Consider the following 21,246-nt stretch of genomic DNA (forward strand, 5'->3'; position numbering starts at 1 on the left):
AAAAGCATCACATCAATACATCAATGATCATACGTCAATGACCGGCACAGTTGGAGGATGTTCTGAGGGGCAGCCTGTAAGTGTCGCTATACTTCTGGTGCCAATGTAACATGTCCACAACTTACTAACCCTAACCAGGACATCTTTTGGAATGTAGGTGGAAACCAGAACACCCTGGAGAAAACCCACATGTTCACAGGGAGAAAGTACAACCCCTTACAGACAGTGGCGGAAATTGAACCCTGATCTTCCAATCACTGGCTCTGTAAAGCGTGACGCTCACCACTATGCTACCATGTCAACCTTTCTAAGTGAAACTTCTATAATTCTTTTTTCAATTCATGAAATATTTATTTAATTAAATATTCCACACCAAGCATACGAGGTATACAATTATAGTCTTATCAATCATCTATTTGCCAGTGTGGGGCCGAGATGTGGAAAGAAAGTTTGGGAGTAATTAGATACTGCACAGGATTCATTCAAACATATTAATATTATAGGCTTTGAGCTCTGCTCTAGGCCATATTTTGATATTTTTATTTGAAGGTGGTGGTTCCTTTAATTATGCACAACTTGCAGAAGTTGTAGCTACTACAGCACACAGTCATTAGGTTCAATTATTAAAGCCAAAGTTTCTGTTTCATCTGGGTTTGCATGGAGAAGTTGTTGCTGGATTGTATTTCACTATTGAAATTCTTATTTCCCTTAGTTACTAGTTGCAGAATTACCAATTTGGTTCTTGTCAACAAACCTATTTCTCACTTCGTCTTTATTGAAGTGCTCTGAACTTACTTTCTCTTATCTGTTAAATATTTTGTGTTGCTGTTGTGTCATGTCATCTCATCTCATGATTAAAGTCTCTTGAATGTTTAGCTGTCTGGAGTGTCAGCAAGTATACTGTGTTGTGTTAAACCGTTTTTGGGCAATTAGTTAATGAAAGTAAAGATTAATTTCAACAAATATTCTTATCAGGAGAAGATTTGTTAAGAAGAACAGAAAATAAGCATGCTAAGTTGTAGAAAAGGGGGAGGGGTGGAGAGAAAAGATGATGTTTGCGATGGAGGCAAACCAAAATTGTCAAGATAACCTTTATTTATACACCAGCAATTAAAGGCAGAAACAAGGGCCAAATTTAAACTGAAACATCCAGCAATATCTGTAGAGAGAATGAAATTACCTGAAATTGATAAATTTATTATCAAGCATAGGGGGCTACAACAGTTCTTTACTGCTTAGGCAGATTGTGGTTCTTGGGGCTTAATGCTGAATTCAGCAGTTTCAGGCAACTAGTCTTTTTCATTCTCTCCACAGAAATTGCTGGATATTTTGGTTTGAATGGTTTTTCTGTGCATCTGTTTGTAAATGCTGGTAATTAATGTTGACCTCCACATCTGTACTATATCACAGACATTCATTTTACACCCTCCCCCTATTCTTTACTGTACTTAAAGAAAATACTCATTTTTCCACTTCTGATGAAGGATTATTGACCTGAACCATTGACTCTTTTCTCTTCACTTTGCTGCCAGTCCTGTTAACTGTTTCCACCGTTTCTGTTTTTGTTTTGGATTTCCAACATCTGCAATTTACTTTCGTCTTTTTTTTGGTTTTCAGTGAATTTTGGGTGATTCTGTTTGAATGTTGGACTCTAACCCTGGGGAAAAGACTGTTTACCTTATCCATACAGCTCGTGAATTTTTAAATCTCAGTGAGGTCATTGCTCATACTCTTCTGCTGCAAGGAATGGCCAACCTCTTCCTATAACTCAGGCCCTCTAGTCCAGAGAGCATCCTCATAGATCTCTTCAGCATCCTCTCCACCTTGACAATGTCTTTCCTTTAACAGGGTGACTAAAACTGTACATATTTCAAATGTGGCCTCATCAACAACTTATACTTGCAACATAATAACCCTTCTCCTAAACTTGATGCCCTGACTGATGAAGGGTAGCATACTAAAAGCCACCTTGATCACACTGTCTACTTGGGTGGCTACCTTCAGTGAACTCTGTAATCTTACTTCCAAGTCCCTCAGTTCCCAGCCATTCACTGTATAAATATAGAAACTTAGAAAACCTACAGCACAATACAGGCCCTTCGGCCCACAAAGCTGTGCCGAACATGTCCTTACCTTAGAACTACCTAGGGTTACACATAGCCCTCTATTTTTCTAAGCTCCATGTAGCCATCCAGGAGCCTCTTAAAGGCCCTATCATTGCCTCCACCACCGCCGCCGTCAGCTCATTCCATGCACTCACCACTCTCTGCATAAAAAACTTACCCCTGACATCTCCTCTGTACCTATTTCCAAGCACCTTAAAACTGTGCCCTCTCGTGCTAGCCATTTCAGCCCTGGGAAAAAGCCTCCGACTATCCACACGATCAGTGCTTCTCATTATCTTGTACACCTCTATCAGGTCACCTCTCATCCTCCGTCGCTCCAAGGAGAAAAGGCCGAGTTCACTCAACCTGTTCTCATAAGGTAGTGGTCACTAACCTTTTTAAGCCCAAGATCCCCTACCTCGACCTTAGTGAAAGGCAAGATCTACCTACTAAATCATTTAGAGAAAATGCAGCTCCAATTGTACTTCCAATTTGAGGCCTTTTATTTGGGCTAATTGTGTTTGAATTACACAAAATACTTTTGTCAAACTTTCAAATTAGTTCAAACAAAAAAACACTGTAACTAGCATATCAAACAGGCCATAGCTGTCTTTAAGAATATTACAATACTTCACACCTTTAATTCTAAGTTTCATTATTTAATTTTATTTCAACACAAAAAATAAATGAATAAAAAATAACTGTTGCACTCAGTGTGATGACTGGGGCTGAATACTTTCTGCTAGTTCCCTGAAATTTGGCTCATAACTACAGACAGCCAGTCTGAGAGTCTGTGAGGTGTCTGTCAGTGAGAGAGCTCCTGTACTTAGATTTAATAATTTTCATCTGTGAAAATACAACTTCACATAGATAAGTTGACCCGAAGTAGGCACTGATTTTTAGTGCATGCGGTGAGATGAGGAAACTTCTCCCTGCTGACAAGCCCCCAGAAATCACCGTCCCTTGATCTTGCTTTAAGCTTGATGTCATTTTGCAAATCAATTATTTCCATTTCAGTATCACTTGGCACACCAAATACTTGCTGGAATTTGGCTGCTATCTGTTTTATATCGATCGGCAGAAATGGGTTTGAAATAAATGCAGCAATATCTTTCATGATGTTTAACTCCCCAAAACGCTGATCGAACTCTGTTGCCAGTTTGTCTAGGTTAGCACAATACTGCTCAAAGCGAAAAACATTTTTTCCCTTGATGGCCTGTAACATTTTTTCCTAGTTGGGAAAGTGTGTCAACCTCCCATTCTTTAAATTTGAAATCCAAACACCGAACTTGGCCTTAAACGCATTTACTGTGCTTATCATGTGGGTTAGGTGTTGGTCTTTTCCCATGAGCTCGTTGTTAAGTATGTTTAATTTAGCCGTTATGTCTGTCAGAAACCCTAAATCCAGTAGCCACGCATCATCTGACAGCTCCTCGTGCTCCTCGTTTTTTGTTGACAGAAAAGTCTTTATCTCAGGCAGCAAGTATATCAGCATGAAGAATTATGCCCCCATAAGTGGCATTGAGCTCATCCAATCACGCCTTGAATAAGCGGTGCTGAAGTGCTTCTGCTCGAATAAAGTTTATCAGTTTTGACCACCAGTGTCATTACATGAGAAAAGTCCACGACCTTCCCAGCCAAGGCCTGCTGATGAATCACACAGTGATAATCCAGGAAGCTGGGAAAATCAGGGTCATTACGGCACAGTGCTATAAAGCCAACGTGCACACCGCGCATTGCTGGGGCCCCATCAGTAGCAATTGCCTCCAGTTTATGAATGGGGATGTCATTTTCACGGATATATTTTTTAAACTCATTGTAAATATCCTCACGTCTCATTCTCTCCTGTAATTGTAAAAGAGTGAGGAAGTCCTCCTTTGTTGTAAAATCCTGGAAAGCCATTCTGACAAATACAACAAGCTGAGCTGTTTGCATTACATCCAGGGATTCATCGAACTGTAGTGAAAAATACTCACAGAGTGACAAGTCCTTTAACACTTGTCGATCCACATCCTCTGACAGTGATTCTACCCTCCTTGTCACTGTTGCAGGGCCAAGCGGTATATTATGTATTGCGGTTGTGATGTCGTTTTTGTTTTTAAAGCCATTAAAAACAGTCTCTGTGGTAATGGCCATTGCTTCCTTGAATAATTCGCTATCTGTAAAAGGCTTCTTGTGTTTAGCCAAAAGGTGACTTACACGAAATGATGCTTCAATAGCAGCCTTATTTTGAGCAGCATGTTTTGTGAAAAACAATTCCTGGGCCTTCAACCCCGATTTCAGCTCCTCAACTTTCCTGGCACGAATTGCGCTCTTTGGGGGGTAGGTGTCTTTAAATTTCTGGTGGTTGGTGTTGTGGTGCCACTCCAGATTCCCTCTTTTAGTCAGTGCTTGTGTTTGTGGCACAACATACATACACACTTGTCTTTCACCAAGGTAAATAGAACTTCTTCCCATTCTGGATGGAAGGTATATGTATTCACCTTCTTTCGTGGAGCCTCCGCCATGCTGGCTAGCTACCTTGCAGGATATCACCAGCGAGTGCCGTATATTGATGTTTGCGACAGCCTGTACTCTTACCTAACCTAATTGGTCACTTTGATGCAGCACAAGCTCCGCTGAAAACACGGTGCATGGTGGGGGTGCTACACACATGCGCACTGGGCAGAAAGAACAGAACTAAAACCCCACAACCCGGAAACAATCTCTCTTTACAAATAGTTTTCAATAGTGAAAATATTGCTATACTACCATTATCCTAATTAGTATTACTTATTTTTATAATGCTCACATTACAACATTGTTTGTTGTATTTATTTTTCATTTTTTTGGGGGATCTACAGGGAAAGTCTCAAAGATCGACCGGTCGATCACGACCAACGGGTGGTGACCCCTATCATAAGGCATGTTCCCCAATCCAGGCAACATCTTTGTAAATGTCCTCTGCATCCTTTCTATGGTTTCCACGTCCTTCCTGTAGTGGGGCGACCAGAATTGAGTACAGTACTCCAAGTGGGGTCTGACGAGGGTCCTATATAGCTGCAGCATTACCTCTTGGCTCTTAAACTCAATCCCATGATTGGTGAAGGCCAATGCACCGTTTGCCTTCTTAACCACAGAGTCGACCTGCGTAGCAGCTTTGGGTGTCCTGTGGACTCAGACCCCAAGATCCCTCTGATCCTCCACACTGCCAAGAGTCTTGCCATTAATGCTATATTCTGCCATCATATTTGACCTACCAAAATGACCTACCACCTCACACTTACCTGGGTTGAACTCCATCTGCCACTTCTCAGCCCTATCAATGTCCCGCTGAGTTTTGCATCCTATCAATGTCCCGCTGTAACCTCTGACAGCCCTTCACACTATCCAGATCACCCCCAACCTTTGTGTCAACAGCAAACTTACTAACCCATCCCTCCACTTCCTCATAAAAAAAATCATGAAGAGTAGGGGTCCCAGAACAGATCCCTGAGGCACACCACTGGTCACCGGCCTCCATGCAGAATATGATCCGTCTACAACCACTCTTTGCCTTCTGTGAGCAAGCCAATTCTGGATCCACAAAGCAATGTCCCCTTGCATCCCATGCCTCCGTACTTTCTCAATAAGCCTTGCATGGGGTACCTTATCAAATGCCTTGCTAAAATCCATATACACTACATCTACGGCTCTACCTTCATCAATGTGTTTAGTCACATCCTCAAAAAATTCAATCAGGCTTGTAAGGCACAACCTGCCTTTGACAAAGCCATGCTGACTATTGTTAATCATATTATGCCTCTCCAAATGTTCATAAATCCTGCCTCTTAGGATCTTCATCAACTTACCAACCACTAAAGTAAGACTCACTGGTCTGTAGTTTCTTGGGCTATCTCTACTCCCTTTCTTGAATAAGGGAACAACATCTGCATCCCTCCAATCCTCCGTAACTTCTCCCGTCCCCATTGATGATGCAAAGATCATTGCCAGAGGCTCAGCAATCTCCTCCCTCGCTTCCCACAGTAGCCTGGGGTAGATCCGGTCTGGTCCCGGTGACTTATCCAACTTGATGCTTTTCAAAAGCTCCAGCACATCCTCTTCCTTAATATCTACATGCTCAAGCCATTCGACCTATCGAAATTTTTCTGTCATTTCATTATGGCTGATTTATCACTATCAACCCCATTCCCCTGACTTTGACACCCTGATAAAATAAAAACCTATCAACATCTGCTTTAAGTATACTGAGTGACTTGGCTTCCATAGTAGTCAATAGATTCATTACCCTCCAGCTAAAGAAATTCCTTCTCATCTTTGTTCTATATGGATGTCCTTCTGTTCTGAGGCTGTGCCCTCTGGCCCTAAACTCCCCCACGATAGGAAACTGAAAGCCTGAACAGAGTGGATGTGCAGTCAACGTTCAATAAGTCTCCCCCCCTGCCCCACATTCTTTTAAAATCCAGCGAGTACAGGGCCAGAGCCATCAAACGCACCTCATTCCCAGAATCATTCTCATGAACAACGTTCTGTCTAATTTGTTTTAGAACTGTGTGGACCAATCAAGAAGTTTTTACATGGTCTGAAAACTATGTAGCAATTTAAATTTTTTTGTAGTTTGCATTCTATGAATATTTAGAATGAAAATTTGTGATATTACATGCTTTTTATTTATTAATTGAAGTATAACAAAATATAGTGCAAAGAATTTTTCGTGTTTCATAAACTTTCTCATCTCTTTACTCTAGCTGCACGGCAACAAAGGCTACGTGTGCAGCCATGCACTCGCGCAGCTTAGAGGGAACAGTGGTTGTGAACCTTCTCCAGTGCCAGCATATCTTTTCATACATAAGCGGCCAAAAACTGCTCACAGTAGTCCAAGTGCAGTCTGACCAATGCCTTGTAAAGCCTCAGCATCACATCCTTGCTCTTATGTTCTAGTTCTTTTTTGAAATGAATGCCAACATTGCATTTGCCTTCCTTACCACTGACTCAACCTGCAAGTTAACCTTTAGGGCATCCTATACAAGGACTTCCAAGGCCCTTTGCATCACTGATTTTTGAATTTTCTCCCTGTTCCTCCTACCAAAATGCATGACCACACACTTCCCTATAACACTATATTCCATCTCCAACTTCTTTGCCCATCGTCCCAATTTGTCCTAGCCCCTCGGTAGTCTGCCTGCTTCCTCAACATTACCTGTTTCTCAACCCATCTTTGTATTGTCTGCAAACTTGGCCACAAAGCCATCAATTCCATCATCCAAATCATTGATGTATAATGTGAAAAGAAGTGGTCTCAATACTGACCCCTGCAGACCACCATTTGTCAGCAGCAGTCATCCAGCATAATCAATTACAAGACTGATTCATGAAGGGAGAGTTGTTCTTTGAGGAAGATTGAATATAATAGGTTTGTATTTGGAGTTGAGATGAGTAATTTAACTGAAACTTTGAAAGTTTAACAGTGTGGGTGGTGTAAGTATGACACCCTTCATGAGGAAGCTTGGAAGTAGAGGTTTTAGGGTAAGGAACTGGCCACTTGAGACTGAAACCAGCAGGATTTTTTTCTGAGAATTGAAAATGTTAGAATTCTATGTTTAGTTTTCAGATATATTCAAGGCTGAGGGTGGGAGAATTTTGAAATCTGGGGAAATTGAGAAATGTCATTTAGTAGGAATTTGGTTAGTTGCCTGTGATCTTGTAACTGAGCAAGTTTGAGAGGCCACGTAGCCTACTTGCACTCTTTCTTGTGTAAGAATATTTGAGAATTAAAAATTTCTCTTATCTTCAAATATCAGTATTAAGTGATAGAAGGTGGTGCAGGCAAGCACAGCTTTACCCACATGGCAAGTTGGGTTGGAGGAGATGTATAGAAACATTGGGGAGGGGGGAAGGAGTATAAAAACTAGAACTTTCAGATTTTCCTGCTACTAAGCATGATCACATTGATCATCCACTTAAGAAATGTATTCTTGCCTCCCCCCACCATTTCTTAATCGCTTTTGAATTAAAGAATATATACGATGCCTATAAAAAATTTTCACCCCTCCGCTTAGAAGTTTTCATATTTTATTGTTCTACAACATTGAATCACAGTAGGTTTAATTTGGCTTTTATGACACTGATCAACAGAAACTACTCCTTTGTGTCAAAGTGAAAACAAATTTCTACAAATTGGTCTAAATTTATTACAGTTATTAAACACAATAATTAATTGCATAATTACTCACCCTCTTCAAGTCTGTATTTAGTAGATGCACCTTTGGCAGCAATTACAGCTTCGAGTCTGTGTGAATAGATCTCTATCAGCTTTGCATATCTGGACATTGTAATTTATCCCCATTCTTCTTTAAAAACTGTTCAAGCTGTGTCAGATTACATGGAGATCATGAGTGAGCAGCCCCTTTCAAGTCCGGTCACAATCTCTCAATTGAATTGAGGTTTGGACTCTGACTTGGCCACTTCAGAACATTAACTGTGTTGTTCTTAAGCTATTCCTGTGTAGCTTTGGTTTTATGCTTTGGGTCATTGTCTTGCTGGAAAACACATCTTCTCTCAAGTTGCAGTTCTCTTGCAGACTGCCTCAGGTTTTCCTTCAGGGTTTCCTTATATTTTGCTGCATTCATTTTACCCTCTACCTTCACAAGCCTTCCAGGGTCTGCTGCAGTGAAGCATCCCCACAGCATGATGCAGCCATCACCTTACTTCACATTATGGATGCTGTGTTTTTGATGATGTGCAGTGCCTGGCTTGCCAAACATAGCGTTTAATCTGATGGTCAAAAAAGCTCTCTTTTGGTTTCATCAGACCATCAGGCCACCTTCCAGCTGATTTCAGAGTCTCCCACGTGCCTTCTGGCAAACTGTAGCCAAGATTGCATGTGATTTTTTTTCAACAGTAGCTTTCGCCTTGCTATTGCCCCATAAAGCAATGACTGGTGAAGCACCCAGGCAACAGTTGTATGCGCAGTCTCTCCCATCTCAGCCACTGAAGTTTGTAACTCCTCCAGAGTTGTCGTAGGTCTCTTGGTGGCCTCCTCACGAGATCCCTTCTTGCATGGTCACTCAGATTTTGAGGACAGCCTGCTCTAGACAGATTTATGGCTGTGTCATATTCTTTCCATTTCTTGATGATTGACTTAACTGTACTCCTAAGGGATAGTCAGTGACTTGGAAGTTTTCTTGTATCCATCTCTTGACTTGCACTTTTCAATAATCTTTCTGTGGAGTTGCTTGGAGTGTTCTTTGGCCTTCATGGTTTTTGCTAAGATAATGACTTACCAGCAGTTGGACCTGTCTGTCTGTATCTTGTTTTACGGCGGTTGGTATCCAGCTTAATGGTGCATTACCGCCACCCTCTGCTCCAGAATGTGCACTAGACATACATTCTAAATCCCTTCACCCAATCGCGCATGCGTATATATACACACACACACACACACACACACACACACACACACACACACACACACACATACATATGTATATATATATACATACACAAACCTACACTTCACCCTCCCATCTTTGACCATCCTAGTATCCTATTCCTGTTTATTCGTCATATTCTATAAAAAACCCCTTTACCCCTTAAAAACGCTAAAAATACCCGGACTTGTGCTCTCTCACCCATGCCCAGCAACCCTTTTAATGTGAATTCCTGCATCCCCAACTCCCTTAATTTATTTCTCATCATCTCTCTCTGTATCCCATACTTCCTGCAACACAAAACTACATGTTCTACTGACTCCTCTTCCTGACATTCTTCACACAATCCTGTCTGGTGTTTCCCTATCATTTTCAATGTTTTGTTTAATGCACAATGCCCCAGCCTTAACCTAGTCCACACAATTTCCTCTCTTCTGTTTCCATTATCAACCCTAGTAACTGCAACACTCTTTTGTATTTGATATAAATGCCTCCCTTTCCCCTCCCTGTCCCATCTTCCTTGCCACATTTGGTTGACTTTTTCCCAGATTACACACTTAACCTCTGCTTGACTGATACTAATGTGCATTTCCACATTTTCTTTCTTTCATACCCTCTTTGCCAACTCATCCACCCTCTCATTCCCCTTCACCCCTACATGTGCTGAAACCCATAGAAATTTTACCTGACCTCCCTGATTTGCAATTCTTGTAACTAACTGAAGGACTTCATAAAGTACATCTTGCCGACTGTTTGTGTGAAAAGACCTTAAACTTGCTAGAACTGAGGATGAATCTGAACATATCAGTGCTTTGGCTTGTCTGGCTTTCTGCACCCATTGCAACGCAACCAACACTGCCAGCACCTCCACTGTAAACACCCCTAACTTATTAGATGTTCTTCTGCTGATTCCAATTTCTTTTGCTGGTATTACCACCCCAAACCCTGTCACTCCTGTTTCAGGTTCCTTCGCACCATCCGTATAAATGTGAGTATAATCACTATACTTTTCCATCACATGACAGTTAAATGCATTTACCAAATCTGTTTTATATCTTTCTTTCCTTTTTATCCCTAACAAATGCCAGTCTATGTCAGGCCATACAAGCTTCCATGGAGCTACAACCGGATAAACTACTGAAGGTCTTATCCTCAGATCAAATACTCCACATTCTTTCGCAATATCATTCCCTACCCGACTAAAGGTGTCCCTCTGAAACCTCCCATTTTCCCAGCGTTCCTGCAACACTCCTTTAGTAGGGTGAGAATCATTGTGCCCCTGCAAGTTAGCCCAGTAGTTTGCCATCAGTTGCATCCTTCTTAGTTCCAAAGGCATTATTCCCATTTCTACGTGTAGTGCTGACACTGGTGACATTTTAAAAGCCCCACTGCACACTCTCAAGGCCTGAGCCTGAATCACATCCAGTTTCCTTATAAGAGACCTAGCTGCTGATCCATATACTATATTTCCATAATCTAATACAGATCTCACTAAAGCCACATACATTCTCTTCAAAGCTGAACAACTTGCTCCCCATTCCCTACCAGTCAAACATCTCATCACATTTATTACTTTTTACATTTCTCCTCAACTTTCCTGATATGGTCTGCCCATGTTAATCGTGAATCAAATATAACTCCCAGAAATTTAAATGATGCAACCCTTTCTAATTCAACCCCATACATTCTAAACTTCTTCCCTACCTCAACCCTTTTCCTGGTAAAAAATACAGTTTGAGTTTTATCTACTGAAAATCTACATCCCCAATCATAACCCCCCTCCACCACTTCATCAATTGCTTCTTGTAGTTTCCTGATTATATGGTCCATGTTCCTGCCTCTTTTCCACAAGGCCCTATCATCCGCAAACAGTGACCTACCTATATCCACTGGTACCTTTGTGAAGACATCATTGATCATAATGATGAAAAGTAACGGGCTAATCACACTACCTTGAGGTGTGCCATTTTCCACTATGTACTGGTTTGATAATTCTGATCCAATCCGAACTTGAATTTTTCTACCAAACAAAAAATCTTTAATCCAATTAAAAACTCTCCCAGCAACCCCCATCTTGTGTAGTTTACTTAATAATCCTTCATTCCACATCATATTATAGGCTTTTTCAATGTCAAAGAACACTGCCACTACTGACTCTCTATTTGCCTGGGCCTTCCTTATTTCAGTCTCTAACATAATCACTGAGTCCATGGAATTCCTTCCCTTTCTAAAACCACTCTGATAACTTGCCAGCATTCCCCTTTTCTCAAGCTCATATGATAACCTTTCTGTTATCATCCTTTCCATTATCTTATATATACTTGATGTTAATGCAATTGGTCTGTAGCTAGTGGGTTTTGACAGATCCTTGCCAGGCTTCCTTATTGGAATTAAGCAGTTGGACCTTCCAGATGCAGGTGTATTTTTACTGCAATCAATTGAAACACCTTGATTACACACAGGTGATCTCCATTTAACTAATTATGTGACTTCTAAAACCAATTGGCTGCAGCAGTGATGATTTGGTATGTCATATAGGGGGTGAATACTTATGCCATCAATAATTTTTGTGTTTTTATAATTGTAATGTAGATCACTTTGTAGAGATCTGTTTTCACTTTGGCACTAAAGAGTCTTTTTCAGTTGATCAGTGTCAAAACAAGCCAAATTAAATCCACTGTGATTCAAATTATACGTGTAAATGAAATACAGAACAAATTAGTATGCTATCAATGCTACTGTAGTACTATAAAACTGTACTATTTCCTAATAGTTAGCAATGGAGGAACTGAGTGTATGTGTCTATGTCCTTTGGATTAACTGTAAATGGAGAAAATCGGCACAGACACCTTTTGTAGATAATGGATGGGCTCATTCAATGCTTTCAATGCATCCTTTCAATTTGCTTCCAATTTGCATCCAGTTAATTGGGCCACATTTTCATTGTAACATTCAAGATGATTGTTGATACCTTCAAATTCTTAGTAGTTCCTAACTTGTTGAAGTAGTGAGATGTGCTTCATTTTCACTCCCAGCCTTGTTTGGTATTTCTAAGCCTGAATGCTTGAAACTGCAGTGAGCAAAACAGTTCTGAATTGCCTTACTACTTATTTCTCGCCAACTATTAGTGACAAAGCTCATTGCTTTTTGAAGACAAACACATAACTGATGGGGTTTAAAATCTGTTCACTGTAAGCACAGTGTAGTGTCTAATGGGCATATAAATGCATGCTTCTGACGTTAGTGGCATAGTGTTCCATAGTGGGTGGCAGGGTGGTGATATGTCTCTACCAAAGGAAGTGTAAGCACTCCTTCCGTCCGCTAGCCTGCAGGTCACCCTTGGGCAAGTGTAGCACCTGTTGAGCCCTCCAGTCGTGATCATGTGAAGCCATGGGAGTAGGTGGTGGATGGTTGTATGAGCAGCTGGTGAAAATCACAACCACTGATGCCAGGCAGACAGTCTCTGTAAGATGGGTGACTCCAGCCATCATCAATACTCTTCAAAGGCACTGCCCAGAAAAGGGCAATAGCAAGCCACTTATGTAGGAAAAAATTTGCCAAGAATAATCGGGGTCATGAGACCATGATCTCTCACGTCATATGACAGGGCACATAATGATGGGTGTCTCAAATAAATGAAGAGAATCCTGGTTAACCTTCTTGATTTGTTTTTGTTCTTTAAGAGTTGGCCCAAATAAGCAACTGTCCCAATTAACCAATGGCCCAATTAACTGGAATTCAATGTACTTACTACTTGAATATCTTTACTGACTTGACCTCCAGCATATTATATGGCAGTTTCTGTATATTTGGGATAAAGAAATTTTTCTGGATATTTGTTCCAAATGGTAAATCTTGCATTCTGAGTCTGTGATCTCCAGTAATAGACTCTCCACTGTTTGGAAATATCCTCTCTTTATCTCACCTCATTATTCATGTTGCCATTTTATAGTTTTAAGGTCCCCTGTCATTCTTCTATACCAGGGGTTCTCAAACTTTTTAATGCCATGGACCCGTACCATTAACCAACAAGTCAGTAGACCTCAGGTCGGGAACTCCTGTTCTATATCTAAGAGACACAATTTCTTATCTCTCATCAACCTCGCCATTCCGGGAATCAATCTTGCAAATGCTCACTGAATTACCTTCGTGGCAAAAATACCCTTTAAGTAAGAAGATCAAAAAATAGCACAGCGAATAGTTTTGCTGTCTTCCTTTTCCAGTGGCTGGGTTTAGTCCAGACTTCCAATACTTTGTGGCAACGCCAAGTTCTCCCAAAAACCAGTTCTCTCACATTTCTCAAGGATGTGTTGGTTGACCACTGTATAGCTAGTGTAGCTGGGTTGTTGCTAGGTTGTAGGAGAATAAGAGGAGACTTGATTGGCATGTAAAGAATAGACGACAGGGAAATATCTAAGAGGGGGAATGGTTTTGATGGGATTTCCCTGACAGCTGGTATAGATTTGATGGACTGAATTACTTCCTATGCCATGGGAAAATATAATAAGAAACACAGCATATAACATGCCAGATGAGGTTTTGCCCTTTATAGCTGCAGAAAGTATCCTTACCCATTTACTCAAATCTACTAATAATCAAAGGGAGCATATCATTTGCCTTCCTACAGTTTGCTGTATCCGAATTTTTGCTTTGAATGATGGGTTTTCAAGAACATCCGGGTTTCATTGTATTTCCCCTACTGTTAATCTCTAATCATTCATGCAATAATGTCTTCTGTTTTTAGAATTAAATTGAGTAACCTCACATTTATTGTGTTAAACTGCACGTCATGCCTTTGTTCAACGTTTCTAAATCATGTTGGAGTTTCTAATAAATTCATTGTGTATTGCTATGTACTGATCATTTCATTAATGTCGGACTTGTCTAATATTCATAACTATCGCACACACAGGATACGCGATGCATCTGGCCGCCCTAAACGGGAATACCAGCCAAAACCTAGAAGCACTTACACAGAATATGGAGACACAGACCATTCCAATGGAGGTTTCTCCTATAGTGGGTCAACCAAATCACAAGGTGAGAATTTTTTGTTGTTGTTTATCTATTATCAATAAGCCATATCTCACAAAATGGGATCTCCTTGCAAATTAAATGGTCAATGTTTGTATACAAGTCATAGACAACATTCAAGCCACAAAAATGCCAGAGAGTAATGATCTCCAACAAGAATAAGTTTAAACACTAATCCAAAGCACTTCATTCAAATGTCCCACCTTCAGTATTCTGGCAGTTATCATTGACCTGAAACTCAACAGAATATTGTATCCACAAGAGCAGTTTGGAGACTGAGTCACTTCCACTGAACATTCATTTCCTGATATTCCTTTTTTTTATTTTATTTTATTTTTATTTGGATAAGGAATTCACAAATATCATGTACTTTTTTCACACATATAACCTTTTCCATTTTTTTATATGTATAAAACTACAATTATTTATACATTCTTAAGTACATATTGAGATGATATAAAAGGAAAATAAACATTTAAATAGGTAATTATGTACTGTGGTAAATCTAACCTATTCGGCTAAGTAATGGAATTAGTTGTTAAGAAAAATGGTAATAATAGTTTCCATATAACCCTTCTGGACCATTTCCACTGGTCCAAAATGTTGTGTATAAGCCTATGTATCAACCATTGTAGGTGTTTATATCCTAATTTGTTCATGCTTGCTCCTGCCCGCAGACATAATTATCCAATCCCTATGTACTTATTTACTTAATTTTTTCATTTTTTTTATCCCTTTCCCAAATCTTTCCCTTTACTTGTGTTAATTCTCTATTTTCCAAAAGAAAACAAAAAAAAAACAAACATTTAGACTAGGGGTGCTTACGTTATGAATATTACTGTGTTGATGAGAAGAGCAGTATAAATCATTAGGAGAGTCATCTAAAGTCTGCTCGCATTGGGGTTATATATTCAATCCATTTATTCCTGATTTGATAAAATTTTTCTTTTTGAGTTCTCAGGGAGTAAGTCAACTTTTCCATTTTAAATATTTCCAAGATAATTTCGTACCAATCTTCTAATGTAGGTGGTATTGGATTTAGCCATTTTCTAGTGATTGATTTCTTACTTGCCGCTAAGAGGGCCTGCAGCAACTTTATATCTTCCTTCTGTTCAAGAAACAATACATGCCCCAAATAGAGCGTCTCAAAGTTCAGAGGTATCTGGGACCTAAGTACCTTAACTAATGTTCTATGAATACCTTCCCAATATAGACTTAATTTAGGGCAATCCCAGAAAATATGAAAATGATTTGCCTCCTTGGAGCCGCACCTTCTCCAACACATCACATTTGTATCTTTATATTTTTCCTGATATGGGGTCTTGAAGTATCTTATAATGTTTTTCCAACAATGTTCTCTCCAAGTCAAAGAATTAGTCGAGGACCATTGAAAGCTGCAGATTTTCTCCCAAGCCTCCTCTGAAAGTACCAACCCCGCTTCTTTCTCCCACTTCTCTTTAATATACAGTATATTTACATTTTTAGCATGGGAGAGTGCATTATATAATCGAGAAACTGATTTACTAGGTATTGAACTGCAAGCCGAATTCAAAATCTTGAAAAATTCCAATTCTACTGTTGATAGGTCTGTATATCTACAACTCTGGTTAACATAGTTTCGTACTTGAAGGTACCTAAAAAAAGTCATTATGTTCTAAGCCATATTTGTCCTGCAGGATTTGGAAACTTTGTAATACTCTTTTATCTATAAATGAGAGGTAGGTTGTAAGACCTTTCTTTATCCATAGCTCAAGTCTTTTATCTCCTCTGTTGGGAAGGAATTCGGTATCATATGCACACCATCTAAAGAGTTTTAACATGTTATTAATTCCACATGAATTAACCACCTTCTGCCATACTTTTAATGTAAGATTTATCCAAGCGTTTTTAAATTTTTCCAACTGGGCCATCAATCCTTTGTCAGCTATTGAGGCCTGAAGAGGAAAACTGCCAACTAATCCAAATTCTATTTCCTTCCATCTAGCCTTATATTCCCTATTACACCAATATAACAGAGGGGTTATCTGTGAGGCATAAAAATAATTTCTCAGGCAAGGAAGAACCATACCTCCTCCTTCCTTCCCTAACTGTAAGGTGTTATATCGAATTCTAGGTTTCTTTCCTTGCCAAATGAAGTGGAAATCCATTTGTCCCATTCCCTGAATTGATTATCATCCACCTCCACCGGTAAAGTACGGAAAAGATACAATAACCGAGGAAGAATATTCATTTTTATAGTATTTATCTTTGAATTTAAACTTAAAAAGGGGATAAGATTCCATCTATGCATATCTGCTTTTATCTCTGAGATTAATGGCCCATAATTTACCTGTGACAGTGTTGAAAGATCCTTCGGCAGGGTTATTCCTAAATATTTTAATAATTTAGCTTCCCACTTAAGATCATATGTATCCTGCAATTTTTTGGATGGTGTATAATCTAGGGACATAACTTGTGTTTTCTTTACATTTATTTTATAACCTGATATTTTCCCAAAGTCATCCAACAGTGTAAACAATCCTATAAATGATTTTTCTGGTTCACTCAGATAGACCAAAACATCATCTGCGAATAACGCCACTTTCTGTTCAATCCCTGCCACCTTGATACCTTTTACGATTTCGCTCTGTCTTATTAGTTGGGCAAGCGGTTCAATATATAGCGCAAAAAGGAGAAGAGAAATTGAGCATCCCTGTCTAGTGCCTCCCTCTAAGATGAAGGAGTCAGAGAGGTCCCCATTTATCTTAATTCGGGCTGTAGGGCTGTCATATAGAGTCTGAATTACTTTAATAAACTTTTCTTGAAAGCCGAACCTTCCTAACACTCTGTATAGGAATGCCCAACTAACCGAATCAAAAGCTTCCTCAGCGTCCAATCCTACTACCATTGTCTCTGTCTCGTTCTTATTAACCTGTTCTAATATGTGCAGAGTTCTCCTTATGTTGTCCTGTGTTTGTCTTTGTTGAATAAATCCAGTCTGGTCTAAGTGGATTAGGCCAGGTAAAAGCTTTTCCAATCTACGCGCTAATATAGATGTAAATAGTTTGTAATCTAAGTTAAGAACACTAATTGGCCGATAATTGCCACATTCTAGTTTATCTTTACCCTCTTTAGGAATAACTGAAATAATCGCTTCTCTCCAGGAAGGTGGAGTTTCTCCTCTCTGCAAGATCCAATTAAAGATGTTAAGTAGTAATGGGGCTAACTGTGTCTTCAGGGACTTGTACCACTCTGAGGTAAACCCATCAGAACCCGGGGACTTTCCAGCCTTTAACCTAGAGATGGCCACGTTCAGTTCTTTGACAGTTACTGGTTCTAATAAACTTTCATTTTGTAAATCTGTAAATTTAGGTAGATCTAAAAAATTCAATACACTGTCTATATAGGGCTCATTGGGGGCCCGGGGTTGGGAGTACAGCTCTCGATAATATGTTTCAAAACTCTCTTGAATTTTCCCTATTGTACTCTCCACAAGCTTTGTCTTTGGATTCTTTATTTTATGAATTGTATTGTCTGCTTGTTGTTTTCGTAATTTATATGCTAATAATCTAGCTGATTTACCTCCTACTTCATAATTCTTTTGTCTCAGGTAAAGAAAATTTCTTTGAGTTTCCAACGTATAAATATCGTCAATTTCACTTTGCAATTTCCTAATTTCCTGTTTTCGATTTGAATTACTTTTGTTGCTATCTACAACTTGAAGTTGTTTTAATTTTCCTTGAAGGTCTGCTAATTTTTGTGCATTGATTTTTTTCATGTGAGTGGTAATGGAAATAATTTTCCCTCTCAGTACAGCTTTCAATGTATCCCATAAGATCACTGGTGATGTTTCCCCCGTGTCATTAAGGTCTAGATATTCTTTGATTTCTCCCCTTAATCTCTCCATTACTTTCGGGTTATTGAGTATATGTGAGTTTAGCCTCCATAGTGTTTTCCTCATTTTCCTTTCCAGGATTAGGGACATAGAGACTGGGCTATGATCCGACAGATCAATTGTTGCAATATTACAGTTTTTTATCCTGAGTCTATCTGTATTAAAGATAAAAAAATAGTCTATCCTTGAATAGGCTGAATGAGGGAACGAGTAATATGTATAATCTTTACTAGTAGGGTGTAATTCCCTCCAGACATCTATAATTTCCAACTCCTCCATCAATGAATTCACTTTCCCAGTCAGAGGTTTATTCTGAGTAACTATTCTTGAAGAATCTAATATAGGATTTAATCTAATATTAAAATCCCCTCCACAAATTACTACCCCTTGAGAACTGACCATTAGGTCAAAAGTGTGTCTATAAAATGACCATTCACAACCTGGAGGAGCATAAACATTCAGCAATGTTATTTCTGTACCTTCTATTCTTCCTGTGATTTTTACGAACCGTCCTTCTTTGTCTCTAGTCTCTGAAATATGTTCATAATTAAGAGTACTTGATATTAAAGTAGCTACCCCTCTTTTGTGACTCAATTTATATGATGAATAAAATACATGCTTAAAGCCCATTCTTTTTAATTTTCCATGTTCAGATTGGCTCATATGTGTTTCCTGGAGGAAAGCTATTTGTGCCCTCTCTTTTTTCAATTTAGACATAATCTTATTTCTTTTAATTGGATTCAAAACCCCATTAACATTATAGGAAATTATTTTTACCAATTCAGTTTGCATTTTTCTCTAATAGAAAAAAAAACACTCTCCTTTTCTAACCAAACAGTAAGCAATCCCTTCTCAACAGTAAACCAAGACATACAACCACACCCTAGACATTTTTGAACGTGCAACATTTGAAAATTTTTCCCGACTTCCCACAGTGAGGCCTGAGCACCAACCCGCCTCAGTTCAGAGGGATAACCTCTATCTTCACCGTGTGTTAGAGGGCCCTCAGCAGTTTGAATAATCATGGAGAATTTTCTCCTATTTATGTCTCGACCATATTGCTATCATTCAAGTTATTCCGTCTAGTTTATTTTCAGTTACCAGTTTTCATTTTACCTTTAAGTCCGATTTACTCTTTTCAGTCATTTCTCTTAATTAATCTGTGTTCTCTGTACATTCGCGTCTGAATATTTGCAGCTTTTCCTTGTAGTTTGACACTCTGGTTCGTGTGGAGCGTCCTCGCCCCACTAACTGCCATGACTGCTGCCGAATCCTCTCCAGTAGTGACTCCGGTTGGGTGATAACTTTAATAGGTAGCCCCCGGTCCGCCAGGTCGGACGTTGCCTCCTCCACCGTAGCGTAAGTTTTTGTCCCTTCGTCGTAAAAGACTCTCAGCTGAGCTGGATACAGGGTCTGGAATCTGATGTTGTTTTCCTTCAGGACTCTCCGTGTTTCCGTATATTCCTTCCGTCTGGCAAGAATCCCCGGTGCATAGTCGTGGTCTAAACTGATTTTACAGTTGTTCCACATGAAACCTTCCTTTCGCCATGCCCTTTTAAGCACCTCTTCCTTCATTCTGTAACTGAGAAATCTGACCAGAATCGATCTGGGCTGGGCGCCTGCTGGAGGCTGTGGTGCCAACGCGCGGTGAGCTCTTTCTATCTGTAGGTCTTTTGCAGCTGGTATATCAAGGTTCTCTCTAAGTAGCTTTTCCACGAGGGGAATCATCAATCCGGGTTTACCTTCAGTTCCTTCAGGAACTCCGTAAATCCTCACAGTTTCCCTTCTCGAGCGGCCTTCTTGATCTATTAGTTTCCACTGGAGCTGGTCTTCTGCTATCACCTCCTCTGCGTTTTGTAGCTTCTCTTCAATTCCAACAATCCTCGCTTTGGCTTCATCTATCCGCGAGTTAGTTTTTACTATTTCTCCTTTAATATCTTCCAGCTGTTTGCTGTTATCTTGTCGGAACTCGCGAATCTCTCCGAGAATCAAGGACAGAGTCACCGATTCCCCCCCATTATCTCCGTCCTGGCTTGCCGTGGGGCAGCTAGGCCCGTCGCCTTGCTGCGTCTCTTTATGTTTATCAGCCTTCGGAGCGGGCTTTTTAATCTTGTTCTTAGACATCATCCTTGCCCCTTTTATTAATATAGTTATGCAATATTAAGTATTTGTCTAAATTCGATTATGGGGCAGTTTACCTTTTTTGTCGAGAGACCTTTTCCTTACGCCGCCATTCCCTTGATGACCCCCATTTCCTGATATTCCAAACCCATTCCAGTCTGCAAGGCACAAGTTGGGAGCATGATGGAATACTCTCCACCTGCCTCACCACCATAAGTAGCTCAACACCATAAGACAAAGCAGCCTAATTCATAAGTACACCATTAATCAAACATAGGCATTTATTTCCTGCAATACTGAAACAATGGCTCCTGTGCTGTGTGGGAAATGTACTCCCGTTGTTTGCCCAGGCTGCTCTGATGACATCTTCCAAATCTCCGAGTGCTACCGTCAAAGAGGATCAAGGCAGCTGGCTCATAGACTCCCTTCAAAGTCAACCTTTGCTGGCCTTTCATTCTTTCTGAATTTACATTCTGTAACTCTGTACTCAACAGCACTATGGGAGTTCTTCACCAGGACTGCAGCAGTTCAAGAAATGGCTCACCCCACAAACTCAAGAATTAACCATGGTCAATAAATGTTAGTCTTGCCTGTGGAAAAACAATTAAAATTTTTTTTTTTAAAGTCCCATAAGCTTTTCAAATCATTGGTTGTTTCCTCACACAATCCTGTTTTACTTGAGCTATGCTTGGATAAAACTAGG

At 39.8% G+C, this 21,246-nt stretch overlaps 2 protein-coding genes across 4 annotated transcripts in view; one reads left to right on the forward strand and one right to left on the reverse strand.

Moving 5' to 3' along the window:
• Positions 1-21,246, forward strand: part of LOC140188313 (endophilin-A2-like) — a 144,644-nt gene that overhangs the window by 113,816 nt on the left and 9,582 nt on the right. For all 3 annotated transcript variants that reach the window (XM_072244430.1, XM_072244431.1, XM_072244432.1), the window contains exon 8: positions 14,427-14,554. In XM_072244430.1, the coding sequence (XP_072100531.1) occupies positions 14,427-14,554 (128 nt within the window). The remainder of the gene's footprint in view (positions 1-14,426; positions 14,555-21,246) is intronic.
• The window catches only part of mpnd (MPN domain containing), an 82,886-nt gene that overhangs the window by 5,873 nt on the left and 55,767 nt on the right, over positions 1-21,246 (reverse strand). The gene's annotated exons all lie outside the window — the stretch shown is intronic.

Source organism: Mobula birostris, chromosome 26 (genome assembly GCF_030028105.1).
Source record: "Mobula birostris isolate sMobBir1 chromosome 26, sMobBir1.hap1, whole genome shotgun sequence".
In the NCBI taxonomy this organism is placed as follows: Eukaryota; Metazoa; Chordata; class Chondrichthyes; order Myliobatiformes; family Myliobatidae; genus Mobula; species Mobula birostris.